General features: G+C 45.7%; 1 protein-coding gene across 2 annotated transcripts in view; it reads right to left on the bottom strand.

The window, feature by feature from the left end:
- HSDL2 (hydroxysteroid dehydrogenase like 2) overlaps window positions 1-14,183 on the bottom strand; it is an 82,592-nt gene extending 68,409 nt beyond the window's left edge. Inside the window, exons 1-3 of one of the 2 annotated variants that reach the window (XM_077251194.1) lie at window positions 14,038-14,183; window positions 13,802-13,871; window positions 729-892 (exon numbers count right to left, since the gene is read on the bottom strand). In XM_077251194.1, the coding sequence (XP_077107309.1) occupies window positions 729-892; window positions 13,802-13,818 (181 nt within the window). In that variant the 5' untranslated portion in view covers window positions 13,819-13,871; window positions 14,038-14,183. Of the gene's footprint in view, window positions 1-728; window positions 893-13,801; window positions 13,872-14,030 lie in introns of both variants that reach the window. The other variant, XM_077251184.1, reaches the window with a different exon arrangement.
- Between the last annotated feature and the right edge of the window lie 370 nt (window positions 14,184-14,553).

Genomic DNA, 14,553 nt, shown 5'->3' with positions numbered 1-14,553 from the left:
GCTGGCTCATTTGCATAAGTGCACGCATCTTGGAATAGCCCAGCTAATTAATACATGTGGTGCCACAATATTAAAAATTGTCCAAAACATTGGGATTGCTAAAAAAAAAAAACAATAACTTAAAGGCAAATCCTATGGAATAATGTATACTTGAGGGAGCTCTGTCATCTGGAAGGGTTCGGAGAATGGAGGAAACAAGGGCTGAAATATTTATATCAGTTATACTTCACCTAAAAACAGATGACAAAACTGTAGATATTTGTAAAAATCTGAGATAACACAAGCTATGAGGAAAACATATCAGATCTCACTATCTCTTCCAATGGGCTTCTGGACTATATACAAGCACAAGAGGCCTGATTTCATGAATGTATAAATATTACTTAGTGGTTCCCTTTAAAATCTAATCTATAAATTTTTTTCGCGTTTTTTACGTGTTTTTGACGCGTTTTTTGTGTGTTTTTTCCCAGATGCATAGAATTGCGGGAAAAACGCAGAAAATCCGCAAAATTAATGAACATGCTCATTTTTTACCGCAATGCTTTTTTTTCGAGGAATAAAACGCATCCATGTGCACAAAACATGCAGAATGCATTCTAATTGATAGAATGCATAATGCATGCATTTTTAATGAGTTTTTATAGCGTTTTTAGGGCGAAAAAACCTGAACGTGTGCACATAGCCTAACTCCAGTATTTATTCAACAGATTAGACACTTTGAGACATACTTTCCTCAGCGGCTGTATAGATTGTTCCTGGGAGCTTAGGGTGTGGATCTGCAGTTTTCGCGGCTATCACCACGTTGGCACCATCTTTGGCGGCTTTTAAAGCTATGGCTTTTCCAATCCCACGACTGGCACCAGTGATAAACAGAGTACATCCCGCAAGTCTCCTGTAATCAGATACAAGATAGTCAACAAGTTGGTTCAATATCTCATTGGTTAGACCTTGGTAGATGTACATGATGTTAATCATTAGGTACTATATATTAGAATACAGTTTTATTGCTATATATCTGACTAGGAAACCACCCTGAATGTTTCCCCATGATTGTAAATACATTGTGAATATATACCATTCACAACTCAAAACTATTAGCCCTAGCATGTCCAGCTAACCGCTATCACGCCCAGAGGCACAACTAACCGAGTGTATTCCTGATACTAAAGGGGGCAATCGCATACACGTGAAGAGCTCAGGGAAACCAGGATCATCCACTCTATTTCCTCCAACTTTGGCTGAATCAGTTTTTGAAGTCATAGACGTTCAGTGCAGCTTGTAGAAGAAATGCTCCGACTCCACAGTCCAGCATAGTTACAGGGTCCGTCAAACACGTCACAGCGTTCTCTGAGGTCCTGTACTTGAACTTTCTACCAACAGCTGCAATCGTGCCTATCCACGGATGACAGTACACAGGACATAATTCTGTTGTCTCCTCCAGTGAGAGTTATGGCTTTGCAGGTGTAGTGATATGGAGGATTCCTTGCTGTGCACAGGGTTGTATTTGCCACTGAGCACCTGAGGCAGCAGATTGCGGGAGGCGGAACCAGCCGAAAAAGAAAATACCAGACCAAATAAAATCAGTGTCAATAGAACAGAAGATTCAAGGAACTTTTACTGTAGACGGAAGGATAGTATGAGAGTACAGAATGGGGGGTAAAATACAGAGTCAGGGATAGTGTGAGGGCAGAGTATGGGGGTGACAGTATACAAAGTGAGGGATAGTGTAAAGGCAGTATGGAACTGGGGGGAGGGGGAACAGTGTTAGGGTATGTGCACACATCAGGATTTCTTGCAGAAATTTTCCTGACAAAAAACAGACATTTCTGCCAGAAATCCGCATGCGGTTTTTTTTTCGCGTTTTTAATGCGTTTGTCGCGTTTTTGGTGCTTTTTTTTTCCAAATGCATAGAATAGCGGGAAAAACGCAGAAAATCCGCAAAATTAATGAACATGCTGCTTTTTTTTTACCGCGGAAAAAAACGCATCATGTGCACAAAACAAGCAGAATGCATTCTAAATGATAGGATACATAATGTATGCGTTTTAATGAATTTTTATAGCGTTTTTATAGCGAAAAAACGAGAAAAAAAACGCAAAAAAACCTGAACGTGTGCACATACCCTTAGGATAGGACCCAGAATTGAGATAACATAACTGTGAAAAGCTTTGCAGCAGTTAAGGTAAAATAGTATGGTGGTCCTGTCATATAATGGGGTCATTTTTTCTGCGGGCAGAACAATGAGAGGCAATTATTTATTCAGAAGCACAGTATAGGGCTCACTCAGGGCACAGCATGGGAGATATTTTTATTCAGAGGGTATGATAAAGACTTTTTCTTAAAGACACTTTGCTGGTATATGCTGGAGAAGAGGGAAGGCTAGCGGAATGAGCTGTGGCAGAGAAACTTCATCATGGCGTCCAGGCCAGATGAAAAAAAGGGATGGGAACAACTTCAATCAGAGAAGAAATCACGTATCTGGATCTTAGGCTATATGCACACGTTCAGGAATGTCAGCAGAATTTTCCTGAACAAAACTGGACTTTTTCTGCAGGAAATCCGCTCGCGTTTTTTTCGTTTGTTTTTTTTTGCGGATTTTTCACATTTTTTTCCTGGAGCGTCCCAATGCAATAATATAGCGGCAAAAACGCGAAAATTAATGAACATGCTGCGTTTTTTACCGCAATGCGTTTTTTTTTCGCAGAAAAAAACGCAGCATGTGCTCAAAAATTGCGGAATGCATTAAAATGATGGGATGCATAATGTAAGGTTATTTTTTTAGCATTTTTCCCGCTGAAAAACGCGAAAAATCCTGACTGTATGCACATAGCCTAAGGGTGCACTTACACTGTACAACTGCAGTGCCTCGCGGTGAACTCCTATGAGCTAACTGATGTCACCGCAAGCGTGAACTCACGCTCGAGGTTCCGTCAGAAAGGTCCTGGGAGTTTCACAGCAAATTAACTCAATTCAATTCATTGACGTCAGCGCGAGCGCCGTGGGAAAATTTCATCAATGAAACCACACATGTGTAGGTTTGTTTAATATTTAAAGTGAAAAAGGGAAATTTGTAAGAAATTTTTTTTTCCTCATGTGGCCATTTTCTGAGACCCATAGCATTTTCATTTTTGGGGATCTGAGGCTCCGTAAATGCTTATTTTTTGTGCCCTAAGCTGACATCTTTATATCATTTTGGGGTATATACGACATTTTGATCGCCTCTTATTCATTTTATTGCAATGTTGCAGTGGTTTAAAAAAAAAAAAAAAAACAATTTTGGAGTTTTGATTTATTTTCCTCACTACGCCAGTTAATAACTGTATTAAATTTATTTTATATTTTGATAAATTGGACTTTTATTAATGCAGCAATATACTATATTTGTTTTATTTTTCGTGGGGCAAAAGGGGGGTGATGTGAAGTTCTGTGTTAATTTTTTTTCATATTTAATTTATTTGGTTTTCTTTCTTGCGATCGTCCAATAACCTGTGCTATACATAGCAGGGCTTCAGCCTGCTATGTACTGCAAACATCCCAATCTCCTATGAACATCGGTCACAGGCTGACGTTCACAGGAGGAACATCCATACAGCCATATGATGCCGATCGGCAGTCATGTAATAGTCTGTTTACACAGACCAAGCGCACATAGCAATTTTAAAATGATCGTTTTGTGTGCATAGTACAGTATTGTTCTCAGTAGCACGTCTCGTTTACACAGAACGATCTTATGTCAAGACTGACGATATTTAAATAAAATTAAAATAATTGCAATTGACGAATGAACATTTTATTTTTACATCGGGTGATTGACAGCCTGTGCAGATCAGGAATAGATCATCAGCAGTGTAAATGCACCTTAAAGAGTAAATAGTAAATTCACTTTTTACTCAGTTTTTAAAAAACTGATCTCTGGTGGATCTGTTTTTTTAACACTGAACTCCACGGAAAACGTTTTTTGCTTACTGGATCTGTTACAAATGGAAGACAACAGATGGTTATTTAATAAATCCGTTTTCCACAGACTTAACATTTTTTTTTTTGGACTACAAAACGCACCTGATGAATCCCAAATTTAGAGGAGGAAAAATAGGAGATTTTTTTTTTTTTAATGGGGATACATCTTATAGTCTGACTTAAGCTTACCGGGGTGGTGGTGCGGGTAACAGGAGGCAGGGTTGCCGATGGCAGGAGTGGGGCGGGCCATTTGCTGGGAGGAGGTCTGCCAGAGGTGGGCTTCAGGTAAATGCTGATCTAAATCTATGCATGTGCCGACACCGGCGGCCATTTTCCTGAAGCCCACTGCCTGGAGAGCAACAGTTCCAGCCTCGCACCACTGGGGCACCACCACTCCCCAGCATCGACCCACTCCTGCCACTGGCTTCCTGAAGCAGAGCGGACTCTCCATGCTAAGGCCACGTTCACACATTCAGTATTTAGTCAGTTTTTTACCTCAGTATCTGTAAGTCAAAACCAGGAGTGTAACAATCAGAGGAAAAGTATAATAGAAACATATGCACCACTTCTGTATTTATCACCCACTCCTGGTTTTGGCTTACAGATATTGAAGTAAAATACTGACCAAATACTGAATATGGCCTATCAGGGATAAAAATTACCTGTTCTGCTGTTTGTTGCATGTTCCAAGAGTCAGACCCCGAAAAGTCAACAGGGTATCACATGTGGGTCAGTGGGTGTATAGATGATAACCTATGGATCAGAGTTGGACATACCGCCGGTGCAACCGCAACGGAGCCCGAAGGTGGAGGGGGGCCCTTGCAGGGCCTGCATCACCACCCGATAAGTGCCAGGGCCCACTCGCCGACAGGGACACCAGCACGCTATGGGGCCCATTATTCTGTATGGAGCATTATATGAGGCCTATTATACCATATGGAGCAATATATGGGGCTCCACTAATCCTCACTCTTTCGCTATCCCCAAACCCCAGCACCCTCTAACCAAATAATCATCTCTCCTTCCCTCCCCACCTGACCTCCTCTGATGACCTGCTCCTCAACCTCAAATCTGTCCTAATAAAATATAAAACAAGCTGCCCACTCTCCTCCCACCTGCTCTCCTCTCTGCTTTTCCTCACTGCTGGCGACATATCTCCCAATCCTGGACCTCCCCCACAGCTCATACATATCATTACTACCCCCTCCTACCGCTCTCTATCTAATATGAACTACCGCAATCCTTACAACATAAAACCCATGCCCTTTATGCCCACCCACCTGCTCCCTCTCTCAGGCGCAGTCTGGAATGCCTGCTCAATCTGCACTAAGCTTCATGTGATTCATGACCTCTTTCTCTCTCGCAATCTTGCCTTCATCGGCCTCACAGAAACATGGCTAAAACCCTCTAACACCGCCTCCTCTGCTGCGCTGTGCTACGGCGGCCTCCATTTCCCCCACAAACCTTGCCCCGGCAACAGATACGGTGGAGGAGTGGGTCTTCTCCTTTCTTCTAACTGCACCTTTAACCCAATCCCACCTCTACCCTCCCTTATCCTCCCCTCTTTTGAAGTCCACTCTGTCCGCATCTACTCTCCCTCCAACCTCCAAGTGGCCGTCATATACTGACCTCCGGGCCCGGCCACTGCCTTTATTAACCAATTCTCCACCTGGTTTCTTTACTTTCTTTCCACTAACATTCCCACTATCATCATAGGTGACTTCAACAACCCCACTGATAGCCTTCAGTCAACAGCCTCCAAACTCCTGTCCTTTACTTCATCTTTTGGACTTGCTCAGTGGTCCTCCTCAGCCACCCAGACGGAGATACATTAGACCTGGTCTTCACCTGTCTCTGCTCTATAACTTCAGCACCTCCCCTCTCCCTCTATCAGACCACCATCTACTCACTTTCTCATCCCTGTCCTCTGTCACCCATGTCCAGCAACATGCGCACCCTGGCAGAAACCTTGCACACCTAGACACCCACACACTCTGACTCTATGCTACCACTGGCATCCATAACATCACTCCACGACACAGTGCCACTGCTTTCTACAATGCCACTCTCGCATCAGCTATTGATGTAGTCGCCCTTCTTATTCATGGCAGAGTGCGACATATCAACAGACAACCCCTGGCACTATAACACCACTAAAAAGCTCCGGCAAGTGTCCAGGGTTGCAGAGCGGTGTGGAAGGAAAACAAATTCGCAAAACGACTTCACTGCATTCAAACAGGCAACACTCGCTTTCAAATCTGCCCTCACCTCTGCCAAACAGGCCCACTTCACAACCCTTGTATCTTCCCTATCCTACAACCCTAAACAGTTATTCAAAACTTTTAACTCCCTCCTCCGCCCACCACTGCCCCCTCCAACCTCCCTCATCTCTGCTGAGGACTTTGCCAAACACTTTAAAAACAAAAATCGACCAAACAAGGCAAGTCTTCATTGTTCAACCACAACCTCTTTGTATACCAGACCAATGCCCAAACCCCATAACCTACCTATCCAACATCACTGAAGGGGAGCTTAATTGTCTCCTCTCCAAATCGCATCTCACCACCTGTGCGCTCGACCCCATCCCATCCCACCTCCTCCCCAACCTCACCACCACTCTTATCCCATCCCTAACCCACCTCTTCAACCTATCACTATCTTCTGGTTCCTTCCCTTCTGCTTTTCAAACATGCCAAAATCACGTCTATAATTAAAAAGCCAACCTTCGACCCAACCGCTATGTCCAGCTATCGCCCAATATCGCTGCTCCCATTCGCTTCCAAACTCCTGGAGCAGCACGTCCATTCTGAACTTTCCTTCCACCTCTCATCTAACTTGCTCTTTGACAATCTACAATCTGGTTTCTGACCCCATCACTCAACTGAGACAGCCCTGACCAAAATTACTAACGACCTACTTACAGCCAAAGCTAACAGACAATACTCTATACTCCTCCTCCTAGACCTGTCCTCTGCTTTCGACAGAGTTCACCACTGCCTCCTACTACAGATCCTCTACTCCTTTGGCATCAAAGACCTCGCCCTATCCTGGATCTCCTCATACCTTTCCAACCGCACATTCAGCGTCTCCCACTTCCACACTACCTCCTCATCCTACCCTCTCTCTGTTGGAGTCCCCCAAGGCTCTGTTCTAGGACCCCTACTCTTCTCAATCTATACACTTGGCCTGGGACAACTCAATGTCCCATGGATTCTAGTACCACCTTAATGAAGATGACACTCAGATCTACCTCTCTGGCCCAGATGTCACCTCTCTGCTGTCCAGAATCCTGGAGTGTCTATCAGCCATATCCACCTTCTCATCCCGCTTCCTAAAACTCAAGGTGGAAAAATCTGAACTCATCATCTTTCCTCCATCTCATAGATCTTCCTTACCGGACCTATCTATCGCAATTAACGACATCACACTTTCCCCAGTAACGGAAGTCCGCTGCCTCGAAGTCATCCTTGACTCTGCCCTGTCCTTCAAACCGCACATCCAAGCTCTTTCCACCTCTTGTCGCCTCCAGCTCAAAAATAACTCCAGAATCCGTCCCTTCCTCAACCCTCAATCTACTAAAATGCTTGTGCATGCCCTCATCATCTCCCATCTAGACTACTGCAACATCCTTTTCTGTGGCCTCCCTGCTAACACCCTTGCACCTCTCCAGTCCATCCTTAACTCTGCTGCCCGACTAATTCATCTCTCTCCTCGCTACTCCTCCACTTATCCCCTCTGCAATTCTCTTCAGTGGCTCCCATTCCCTCAGCGTATCCAGTTGAAATTACTAATAATGACCTACAAGGCCTTCTATAACCTGTCTCATCCATACGTCTCTGAACTAATTTCCCGATATCTTCCCTCACGTAATATCTGATCCTCCCAAGACCTCCTTCTCTCCTCCACACTTATTCGCTCCTCACCCAACCGCCTCCAACACTTCTCCCGAATATCCCTCATCCTATGGAATTCTTTGCCCCAACACATCCGACTATCAACCACATTTGGATCTTTCAGATGGAACCTGAAAACCCATCTCTTCAGGAAAGCTTACAGCCTGCACTGACCCCGCTGCCTCCTCACCACTACTGGAGCTACCGCCTCACCAACACTGGAGCTGCTGCAACCCCCCAACCTACGGTCTCCTTCCCCACCATCCTGAAGAATGTAAGCCGGCAAAGGCAGGGTCCTCTCCTCTCTATCAGTCTGAGATTGTTAGTTTGTTTACTGTAAGTGATATCTAATTTGTATGTACCCCTTCTCTTGTAGAGCACCATGAAATCAATTGTGCTATATAAATAATAATAATATAAGGGGCCCATTGTATTGTATGGACTATTATGTGGGGCTCATACTGTATGGAGCAATATATGGGGCCAATTATACTGTTTGGAGGACTATGTGGTGCTCATAATACTGTATGGAGCGTTATATGGGGCACTATGTGGTGCCCATAATACTGTATGGAGGACTTTATAGGAGGAAATTTACTTTTCGACAGGGCACACTGCTGAGGACGGTTTCTACTGGTAGGGTACATTTATCAATATCCCATTTATGTCTAAAACTACTGAAACCCTGAAATCTCTGGACCCTCAATCACCTGAATCCCCTCTGCAATATGGTATTGTAGAATTTACAATTGATATCACTCATGTAATGTCAGAAATGTGTGAAATCTTTGGCACTGTACTATACCTATATTTCTCTGCTGTATCTGTGCATCATGAATCATGGTATGTGTTAAAGGGGCCCACTGAGACTGTCACCTGGGGACGAAAACATGGAGCCGACCCGTGTGTCTGTCTGTTCACGTTTATGCATGTGTGTGTATTTGTTTTTGGTTCATGCAAGATACTGTAATTGTAAATAATAGAAAAATCAACCAGGGTCTATAAAAGGGTTATTCACCAAATAATCAAGTTATCTCTGATCCATAGGATCCAAGACCCCCCCTCCGAGATTCTGAGAGAACAGGGGTCTGAAGACTCGTCCTGAATGGAGCAGTTGTGCATGCTCGGCCCCTGCTCTCTTCATTAGCTAAAGAACTCCTGAGCTCGGCTATTTCAATCAGTTACATAGACAACGAATACAGAGTAAGTCGAGAATGCGCCCTCCAATCCATTCAGGGCTGAGCTACAGAGTCCTGTTCTCAGAACTGCTGGGGGTCCAAGTGATCAGTCCCCCAAAAGTCAGTAAGTTATCCCTTATATTTGGGAGAGGGGAAAACTTGATTTATTTGGGGAATAACCCTTTATCAGATACTATAGATATCAGACTTATAATATAATATTTACATGGTTGGGCTCAGCAGAACCTAATCCTAACAGATGTACAGGTGCTTCCCACAAAATTAGAATATCACAAAGTTAATGTATTTCAGTTCTTCAATACAAAAAAGTGAATCTCATTATATTGAGTCATTACAGACAGAGTGATCTTTTTTCAAGTGCTTATTTTTGTTAATGTTGATGATTATGGCTTACAGCCAATGAAAACCCAAAAGTCATTATCTCAGTAAATTAGAATAATTTACAAAAAACACCTGCAAAGGCTTCCTAAGCATTGCCGCATTGATGCAGTAATTGATGCAAAAGGAGCCCCGACCAAGTATTGAGTGAATTTACTGAACATACATTTCAGTAGGCCAACATTTCGGATTTTAAAATCATTTTTCAAGCTGGTGTTATAAAGTATTCTAATTTACTGAGATAATGACTTTTGGGTTTTCATTGGCTGTATAGCAGCATTATATGGGGCAAATGTTTCTATGGAGCATCTTATGGGGCCATAATCAACATTTGTGCAGCATTATATGGGGCGTATTTTGCATGGAGCATCTTATGGGGCCATAATGAACTGTATGGAGCATTATATGGGGCTCCTGATTCAATATGGATATTCAAAAACACTTAACCTACTGATGTCTCAATTAATTTTACTTTTATTGGTATCTATCTTTATTTTTTAAATTTACCAACTGCTGTTGCATTTCCCACCCTAGGCTTATACTCGAGCCATTAAGTTTTCCCAGTTTTTTGTGGTAAAATTAGGGGTCTCTTCTTATAAGCGGGTCGGTATAATAAATAAATATACACACGCATACGTATACACATATACACACGCGCACGCACAAACACTATAATCCCACATCCTAGATATCACTGAATGAAGTATTCCAGTTGCAAACCTTTATTTATTACATAGTGGAATGTGTTGAGAACAATAAAACATAAAAATGATTAACGTAAAATCACAACTAATATCCCACGGAGGTCTGGAGTTGGAATGATGCTCAAAATCCAAGTGGAAAATGAGGTTACAGGCTGATATAACTTCAATGGAAATGCCTCAAGACAAGGAAATGATGCTCAGTAGTGTGTGTGGCCTCCATGTGCCTGTATGACCTCCCTACAATGCCTGGGCATGCTCCTCATGAGGCAGCAGATGGTTCAATCGGGTTCAGGTCTGGGAAACGGGCGGGCCAGTCCATAGCTTCAACGCCTTCATCTTGCAGGAACTGCTGACACACTCCAGCCACATGAGCATTGTCCTGCATTAGGAGGAACCCAGGGCCAACAGCACCAGCATATGGTCTCACAAGGGGTCTGAGGATCTCATCTGGGTACCTAATGGCAGTCAGGCTACCTCTGGCGAGCACATGGAGGGCTGTGCGGCCCTCAAAAAAAATGCCACCCCACACCATTACTGACCCACTGCCAAACCGGTCATGCTGAAGGATGTTGCAGGAAGATCGCTCTCCACGGTGTCTCCAGACTGTCACATGTGCTCAGTGTGAATCTGCTTTCATCTGTGAAGAGCACAGGGCGCCAGTGGTGAATTTGCCAATCCTGGTGTTCTGTGGCAAATGCCAAGTATCCTGCATGGTGTTGGGCTGTGAGCACAACCCCCATCTGTGGACGTCGGGCACTCAGACCATCCTCATGGAGTCGGTTTCTAACAGTTTGCGCAGACACATGCAAGTCGCCTGCCAGGGCCTACGGGTACTCGGTACCGGGTCCATTACTTAAAGGGAACCTTTCACCCCCAAAATCGAAGGTGCGCTAAGCCCACCGACATCAGGGGCTTATCTACAGCATTCTGTAATGCTGTAGATAAGCCCCCAATGTATCCTGAAAGATGAGAAAAAGAGGTTAGATTATACTCACCATGGGGCGGTCCCGCTGCGGTCCGGTCCGATGGGCGTCGCGGTCCGGGGCCTCCCATCTTCTTAAGATGATGTCCTCGTCTTATCTTCACGCTGAGGCTCCGGTGCAGGCATACTTTGTCTGCCCTGTTGAGGGCAGACAAAGTACACCTGCGCCAGAGCCGCAGCGTGAAGACAAGAAGAGGACGTCATCCTATGAAGATGGGAAGCCCCGGACCGCGACGCCCATCGGATAGGAACGCCCCCCCAGGTGAGTATAATGTAGCCTCTTTTTCTCATGTTTCAGGATATATCGGGGGCTTATCTACAGCATTACAGAATGCTGTAGATATGCCCCTGATGCCGGTGGGCTTAGCTCACCTTCGATTTTGGGGGTGACAGGTTCCCTTTAAAGTGGATGTCACGGTGGCGGCGAACTGGTCCGTGGCCCTGGGCGCCCAAATAAAAGGGTATGTCTTTAAAAGGGGTTTTGAATAAAGTTTGTGATCGTGACACCATCTGTGGTATTCGGTCAGTGGGGACCGACGCTGCTTAAAGGGGTCCTCTGGGGTGATGTTATGGCAGCTAAGATGGTATAACTTCCCACAGGTGAAGATGGGTCCCCAGTGTGTAGATGAAGATGGTTAATGGTGCGGTAAGAAACAGAGGACACAGGTTTGCAGTCTCTTTACCTGGTTTACTGAAGACTTCGGGCATCCACAGTCCAGGCACCAGATCACGGATAAATGCAGGGTCCGGCCAGCCTGGAAGCGAGTTCAGAGTTCCCTTTACCAGGTGGAGTTAAAAGCCTTCCTACTAGCACGGCGGTGTAGTCCCTTGCTGCCTGTGGCTTCCATCAAGGTCCTCACTGTTCTCTGTCCTCCATCACGACCCAGGCTCTATGCGCCACTGTGTCTCCTGGGTATTAGGGCAGACAGGTGACATGTAGTCCAGCTGGGCTGCTGGTTTGTGCTGTGCCTCCTAGAGACCAACACAACCTCGGTCTTCCGGCTACCTGAATCTGTGCTCTGCAGGGAGGTAGCCCAATCGCAGCTGTCCTCCCCAGTTGTCACTCCTGTGCTTCGCTCTCCTGCATGCTCTCTACAAAGTGTTCTTCCTTCTATGTTGTCTCTGTCCAGGAGCTGCAGCACACTCTTGGCTGCACAGCCCCTCTGCTTCCTTCTCCTCTGTCTCTCTGACAGGAACTGACTAACTTTCCCTCACAAACTGGATCAGCGCTCCCCCTTCTGGCCTGGAGTGTGAACATGTTGTATGTTTGTGGTTGCCTGATAAAGAAGATCTTTGCTTGCTTCTATGCGTGACATCACTCTCCCCGTGATGAAAGCAATGCCACTGTGACAACCAGGACCCTGGGGTGTCACACATGCACACTTGTGGCCTGCTGGAGGTCATTTTGCAGTGCTCCTCCTTGCACAAAGGCTGAGGTAGCGGTCCTGCTGCTGGGTTGTTTCCCGCCTACTGCCCCCTCCATGCCTCCTGGTAGCGCTTCCACCCTCTGAACACTACGCTGACAGACACAGCAAACCTCCTTGCCACAGCTCGCATTGATGTGCCATCCTGGATGAGCTGCACTACCTGAGCCACTTGTAGAGTCCGTCTCATGCTACCACGAGTGTGAAAGCACAACCAACCTTCAAAAGTGACCAAAACATCACCCAAATAGAACTTTTGCTATGGTGCCCTGTGAACTCTATGAACGCCCCTGCTTGCAGGGCAGTGAATGTGAGGGAAATCTGGCCTGTTGCTCAGAGCCCAAGGCTCAGCGGTCCCATGGCCAGATTGTCTTCATAAGCGACCTGCTGGACAGGGGGAGAGGGCAGACATTTCATGCACAGGGGCACCAAGCAGTCAGTATCCACCTCTGCTGTGAATAGATAACTTTCTACAGGAGAACCCCTTTAATGTTATGCACATGCTGCATTTTTTTGTTGTTTTCTAGTGTGGAGTCTGCATGGACATTGGCTTGTGATCCGTTTTGTTTAAACTTCAGCACGGTGGATCAGTGGTTAGCACTGGGGTCCTGAGTTCAGATCCCACCAAGGACAACATATGCAAGGAGTTTGTATGTTCTCCCTGTGTTTGCGTGGGTTTCCTCCGGGTAGTCCGGTTTCCTCCCACACTCCAAAGACATACTGATAGGGAATGTAGACTGTGAGCCCCATCAGGGACAGCGATGATGACGGCACTATATAAGAAAGTGAATAATAATGTCAATTTCTGTTTTGTATTTGACATATTCAATTCAATGAATGGACCCTAAATTCACAGGTTATGCTGCTGGACTGGCATTGCTTTGTTGCGTCTCCAGGTGTATTTTTGCAACAAAAAAGCATGAATACGTGGACAAAATGTGGGTGGATTTTAGATGCAGAAATGCTATGAATTACAGTTTAGCTTCCACGCATAAATCCCCAATGATGTGAAGCGTAACCCTAGCATAGCCTCATCACTGTCCAGGTCACGCGCAGGTCGGCAGGCGCAGAGCACACCGTGGAGCACACCCTGCCGCAGGCGCTAGGTCATTAGATTAGTGGGGTAACAATATTTCTTGTAGCACCCACATGGCTGGCATCCTGCACACAACATAGTGAGCCTGGTCTGTGACTAAACAAGAAAGTGCCCTTCACGGAGGGCATGCAGATCTGAGGGCTACCCACCCGCCTGGTGCCCACTTACCCAGTGTTTGGCAGCATGGTGCACCCGGTCCTGCCCGCTGTCAGCCTTCACAGTGACTTCTTGCTGGAGCCTGTGTATAGGAAAGCAGCAGTTAGACTCTACCCTTTACCCTGCATAGCCAAGTTCACCCGGCAAGTTATGTCATAGAGGTCGGCGCCCCCGTGAGTGTCCTAAGTTACTTCCGGGATATCACACGCAGGCTCGGCCGCTCGCGGTGACAAGACGTTACCTAATACCTTGCGCTGGGCTCAGAGCTCCGTCCCGTGCTGTGACCGGTCACCCAGTCTGGGAGCCAACTAGTCTAGAGTGCAGGCGCTCCTGTGAGGGGTGACGTCACAGGAAAGGGCGGGGCCTCCTCCAGTGCCGCACACAGGCACCATGAGGGGAGGTGAGGCTGAGCTTGGTTTCTTATTCCTCATTGTTTTTGGGTTTTTTATAGGTTTAACAACAAAATATAAGCATCTCAATAATAAAAGACAATGCAGTGAGGTGCCCTGATGTGACTACACTAAAAAACGGCTGCAAAAAACAATAAAATGGGCACCAAAGAGCGCTGAAGAAAGGGTTAAATGCCTTTGGGCCCCTGATCCCACACTGCAGACATATAGAACAGGGAGCCCCATATCAAAACCAGGTATCTCCAGCCTGCCCCAAATGGGTTCTGGGCATCAGAACTGGCATCAAAGTGGGCAGTCAACTTTGGTCATTTGAATAAGTAACTGCTGTTTTTAAGGGGTTAATGCCTTTGGGCC

The sequence above is a fragment of the Ranitomeya variabilis genome, chromosome 1, assembly GCF_051348905.1.
Source record: "Ranitomeya variabilis isolate aRanVar5 chromosome 1, aRanVar5.hap1, whole genome shotgun sequence".
In the NCBI taxonomy this organism is placed as follows: Eukaryota; Metazoa; Chordata; class Amphibia; order Anura; family Dendrobatidae; genus Ranitomeya; species Ranitomeya variabilis.
Note: the sequence above shows the minus strand (reverse complement) of the source record. Positions and strands in the feature narration are given on the sequence as shown.